General features: G+C 47.5%; 1 protein-coding gene across 2 annotated transcripts in view; it reads right to left on the minus strand.

The window, feature by feature from the left end:
- LOC147750646 (serine racemase-like) overlaps positions 1-5,756 on the minus strand; it is a 91,917-nt gene extending 86,161 nt beyond the window's left edge. Inside the window, exon 1 of one of the 2 annotated variants that reach the window (XM_086967258.1) lies at positions 5,648-5,756. In XM_086967258.1, coding sequence (XP_086823384.1) covers positions 5,648-5,652 — 5 coding nt within the window. In that variant the 5' untranslated portion in view covers positions 5,653-5,756. The other variant, XM_086967259.1, reaches the window with a different exon arrangement.
- Positions 5,757-6,000: the final 244 nt, after the last annotated feature.

The raw sequence follows: 6,000 nt of genomic DNA on the forward strand, positions 1-6,000 counted from the left end.
GCCTGTCCGGTGATATAGTCACTTTTCCAACTTTTTGATGGACTGAAGTTACAACAATAAATCTGACCCCTCCTTTAGGTATGCTCTTTTCCTAATGTTGGTTCAATTAGAGTTTGATTAGTACATGTGTCTGCCAATTTTATTATACTCTTCATATTGGTAGTAGATATGTTTAACTTTAAATATTTTTGCTGCACAATATTTTGGAATCAACATTTGTAATTTTAATCAAAAGTGTAGGTTCATACTATTTATGTTGTCAATATTTTGACCTCGATATTATTGCAGGTCAATGTATTTCTGTAGGTTGATATGACAGCCATCTGCAAGAACAATGTGGATCTGTTTGAATTCATCCATGGCTTTCAGCTGTAAGCAGCTGAATCCCCATGAGACCTAGAATTACTGATTCCAGCGACAAAACTAAACCTTCGACGCACTCACAACTGGCTGCAGGCGGTCAAGGGAAGGAGCGAACCACACTGGTTCCTCTCCCTTGACGCAGAAAAAGCATTTGAAGCGGTGCACTGGCCCTTCCTTATGGCGGTGCTCCAGCGGTTTGGCTTCGGTCCGGCAATCTGCGGCTGGATACGGCTCCTATATCATGCCCCGAGAGCTCGAGTGAGGGTGAACGGGAAACTATCCCGCGAATTTAAGGTCGCACGGGGCACACGGCAGGGGTGCCGCTATCCCCCCTACTGTTCACACTTACCATCGAAATCTTGGCAATTAACATCAGACAGAACCCAAACATCCACAGCTTTTCACTAGACACCCCAGGGGCGATACAGGAAAAGATATCACTCTACGCAGATGATGTGCTCCTGTACATCACCAACCCCGACATAACAGTGCCAGAATTATTTCGGGAACTGGGCAGCTTTGGTGCACGGGCTGGCCACACCATCAATTGGCACAAGTCGGTCCTATATGATCCGCAGGGGAGGGAGCAATGGGGAAACGTCCCAGAACGCCTGATCACGACCTCCACGGGTTTTCTATACTTGGGGATATATATCACCCGGGACGAGAAACTTTCCTTCTCCAAAAATATTGAAAGAATCATGGGAGACGCGGTACGTGACATGGACAGATGGAAACGGTTACCGCTCACGCTCCTGGGCCAGGCAGCGATGTACAAAATGATCACCCTGCCTAAGTTCCTCTATGCACTCCAGAATGAATACTACCCACTCCCGACCGATATGATACGGAAGATACATGCAGATCTTCGTACCTTCCTATGGCTGGGAAAGCAGCCGCGAATAGCCCTACAGACACTCCAACGACACCAATACAGTGGGGGCATATCTCTACCGAATCTGGAGGCCTACTACTGGGCGGAACACCTGACGCCCATAAACGATTGGATCCATGTCCCGGCGGACCACCCAACATATATACTTGAAAGACACACGCTATCAAACAGAAACATTCTATATTATTTGTATGGTGGAAGGATTGGGAAATCGCTGCTACCGGCGACGTCAATCACATTAAAGGCATGGCGGCAAGCAACCAAACGTTTGGGCTGGGAGGGAAAGCTCACCAGACAAACACCGTTGTGGCACTGCCAGTGGCTCCCGGAACTTGGTAAGCTCAGGGGCTTCCAACGATGGGACGGCATTGGTATGTCCCACATTGGCGACATGATCTATAGGGGGGAATTGAAGGCATTCCAGGCTCTCAAGACGGAATTTGGGCTCCACCACTCACAATTGTTCAAATACATGCAATTGAGACACGTTTGGAGGGCACAAAAGATACAACTCGCAGACATACCTGAGTATGCGCCACTAGAGGGTAGACTACTCCAGGAACACATATTGGGTAAAGCGGTCTCCCTCACCTATAAAACCTTGACTAATAATATGCTGGGCGACCTAGTGAGACTGAGGGGAGTGTGGGAGGCAGAGGTGGGTGAGATGGAAGATATTGACTGGGAGATGGTCCTTATGCACCCCCGGGAGGTGGCGATCAAGTCCAGGCTCCGCCTCATCCAGTTAAACGTGCTACACAGGACATATTTTGATAGAGTGAGACTGCTCAGGATGGGGAAAATAGACTCCACATGCTTAAGGTGCGGTAGTCAGCAGGGGGACTTCTACCACATCCTATGGCAATGTACAACCATACAAAACTACTGGACAGACATCTTTACAGAGCTGGGGGAGGTTTTGGGGGCAGAACTCACTCAGGAGCCTGAGCTAGCCCTACTGGGCTTGACCACTGAAGTGGACCTGCCACGACCCCTGCTCATTTTTCTGGTTCTAGTGCTAGTAGTCGCCAAGCGAGACATAGCAAAATATTGGGGAGCAGCAGAATCGCCGACCCTTGAGGAATGGAGACGGGGGCTAGACCTTTACATGGCAGCGGAGAGGGTGACCTATGAAGCGAGGGGATGTCCCAAAAAGTTCTGAAGGGTGTGGGCCAAGTGGAGGCAGTATCACCGTCTGGAGGGAGGGCAATGAGGGAGAGAGTCGAAGGGAAAAGGAGGACTGGAATGTGAACTGTGAAGTACCAAGACATGTGTTGACTGTGCCACCCAACAATGAGGTACCTCTTGTACATGAGACCCCGTGGGGTAACAGAAATGCTGAAATTAGCGGTTGCGGGGGGGGAGGAAGGGGATGGAGTGGGAATGGTTGTAGATAGATTGGTCTAAGTACGTGAACAACGACTCTTGAAAACAACCCAAGGTGTATCAAGTGGCTGTACAGTTGACAAGTTGAAGGGGGGAGGGAGGGGAAGTTGAGGGTTCAATGGGATTCAAGCCCAAACCACAAAAGCAGATATTTACTGTGATATAGACTATCCCCACCGGCTAAATTGGTTTGCCTTCAATATACATCTTACAAACGCCGCCCAACCTCCGGGGTGTGGGCTGAACGGCTGTGTGACGAAGTGCTTTTTATGCATATTGCCTCTCCCGCATCTGGGACGGCAGAGGAATCGCATACCATGCTGGTCTTTTCTGCAATAAAAATAATTTACACAAAAAAAAAGAGAATTACTGATTCCCTCGTAAGTACTCATTCCTCAGTGTGCCCTTGGGGTCCAGCTCCTAATGGGCTTGATTTTCTCCGCCTCTGGTTATTACCAGTGCTTCCAGTATAAATAATTCTGGGGCTGGAGATATACCAGTCAATTACTCGGATCACCTGTAATGAGGGCGTAAGCTGTATGCAGGATATCTGGCCATAGTATGTCATGACAAATTGGGTGATCAAAGAGTGGGTCTGGCAAAACGTTTCGATAGCAGTAAACAATGAGAGGCGATAATCAATGAATGGTCACAAATTTGAGAGTAACCAAAAATCTATTAGTATTCAGAGGAGAAAGGAGTTCGCCTGCTCCCCTTTTACCACTAGGCCACAGTGATCAGGCAAGGAGGTTATATGGGGAGCTTTCATTGGTCGGAACGTGCCAGGGTAGATCCACCTTCATCTCCACACCAAGATGCATGTGTAATGTGTGCAATTTGCAAGAATTAATGCGCAGTGGTTACAGCGGCAGTGAAAGCAGCAGCATTAGCCCAAATTGAGGCGTCATGTGGGGATGCTGATCACCTCTGTAGCATGCTGCTTCTCATCTACGTGAGAGGGGAAAGAGAAGCCAGGGAGGAGTCAGGTGCAGAGTAGCCAAAAAGGAGGAAATGTGAGGCATGGGAGCAGACTTGAAAGGTGCAGTATGGGACAGAGAAGGGAAGTGCACAGTAAAGTTCCAGTGAGGGGAACTGGAGTAGATCTGTAGGGCCAAAACAGGCAGTTTGAATGGGATAAGTGGAAGTTATGAGCAGCGTACGTGGAGGGGTGATGATAAACCACAGAGACGATGGCAGCAGTACTGTGGGGGTGAACACTAACAGGTCAAGGAAAGTCATAGTTAGAAACAGCAACAACCTGCCATGGTGACATTTGTGGCATAGTGCTGCCATAATAGGTGTGGACTAGAAAAGGGGACCAATGTGCCTGCTTCCTGGAAGAACAGGAAGGCTCCTGTAGGGGGCCAGGATGAGGTGAAGTATGACATGGTCGTGCTTGTAGGACCAATGGGCTGTGAAGGCCGCCAAATGAGATGATGCAGCAGGGATGGCCTTGACAAATGGCAGTGGGGCATTCAGGGAGCTGGTGAGTCTGGAACTAGGACGGAGCCCAACATAAGAATATCCCAGGGCTGGGTGAAGATGGTGAGGAGGAAGGAGAGGTGTGCAACAAGGTGTGACTCGTGCAGTTTCAGGTACCAGTGAATGGGGGAGGTTCCTTCTACCATAGGGATTAGTGCTCAACAAATCAGTCAAGAGATTTATCAGCAGACAGACACAGGTCTGAGAAACAATGGAGTATAGTGAGGGGAGAGCCCAAGACAATGTACTGATGGGAGGAAGTGTGAATAAATGGGAGGGGAACATTGTCATCATATAGAGTGTTCTTTTCCTGCATGTAGGTGGAGGCTGTGTGGGTATGCTGAGCACATCAGGAACCATGGCCAGGAGAAGGGACCAGCAAGGCGATGAGTGACTACAGGGCCAAGATATGGAGCAGAGAAAAGCCTGGGGTAATGCAGCATATGTGAGAGTTTGAAACAGGGCCCCTTGCTGGCTATTCTGTTGCTTTGGAATGTCCAAATGGTGTCCATGCTTGAGTATACGACAAAGGTAGAATAAGGACACATGAGATGTTGATGATGATGATGGCGGGGAAAAAAAAGACGGGACAGGCAGAGGCAAGATCAAGGGTGGATTCAAAAAGTGCAGGCTCAGCGAAGGGAATTGATCTTGAAGAAAGAAGTCCCCTAATATGCGCTTTGGACATCTGCTGGATTTTTGATTTTCTGCTGCATCTTAGAACTGATTAAGCCCGGCTGCTGATGGTGTTTAATGATGCCCATTGATTTCAGGGGGTGCTTTTATGTAACCAGTAAAATGTTCCATGTACCAGAGACCCGGGCACACAACCGCACCTTGGATGCTGGATCCATTAGAAACCATTTGCAACTCTTGCACAATATTTTCCACCAGGATCATCTGACTGGGGTGGAACCCTGTCCAGCTGCTATTTTGGTGATAGTGCAAAAAACGACGTTCATCTCACTGCGGAACACTTGCACCGTTTCATGAGTGGGTACATGGACTGCTCGTCACTGGGTAAACTAACTGCTTGAGAAGTCAGGCCTTTTCTCAATTTGACTTCAGTCAGGTTCTTTAAAATCAGACAGTTTTCCGGTTCTATATAACTGCAGCAATCCCATGAAAACGTGTTGTCTTTTAGCACTTCCAAACAAGTATTTATAATATTTTACTTTCTTGAGCCGGTATTTTTTTAAAAATAAAAATGCAGTACATATAGATTTGTTTCAATCATGATTATTTTGTTATTTTCTTCTTACAGTCCATAGGTTTAAGCAGGAACATGAAATACACTTGATTACGGTAACCTTTTCTGCGGTCTGCAATATCTGTAGGTGGGGCGTTTGCAAACGCTGGTCTCTCTCTGAGCACACAGCAGAGGTACCTTCATTACAGCAGGGGTGTGAGGGGGGGGCACCAGTCCAAACTGACTAGCTTCTTCATGGCAATAAACTAAGAGAACAGCGCGTGCTCTGTACGGAACAGAACCCGTTTATGCCATTTTAAAAACAGACTTACTGCATGTTTGCTTTGCTGTTGGTTTTAGAACAAGCTTTGCACGGTTCTTCAGTGGAGCCTCTCTTCCTGCAGCAGAGTGCATCTTCCCGCCCACGCTGCCAAGACTCCGCCCCCTTACGTGCTCTCTGACCTCTCGGGGAAAGTCCACTGAACAGATATCAAGTTTTCTAGATACTGTCAGAGTTATGGCGTCCCCGGTTCATGCAAGAGATTCTTTTCCAACAAGCATTTGCAATGCAATAGGTCTCGCATTAGGAAAGTTTGAGCTAATGGTATTGTAAATGACAATTTTGTTATTTATGTGTTGGTTTTGAAAATAGCGAAATGAATAGCTTTGTCATTTACAATGCCAA

The sequence above is a fragment of the Lissotriton vulgaris genome, chromosome 1_1, assembly GCF_964263255.1.
Source record: "Lissotriton vulgaris chromosome 1_1, aLisVul1.2, whole genome shotgun sequence".
In the NCBI taxonomy this organism is placed as follows: Eukaryota; Metazoa; Chordata; class Amphibia; order Caudata; family Salamandridae; genus Lissotriton; species Lissotriton vulgaris.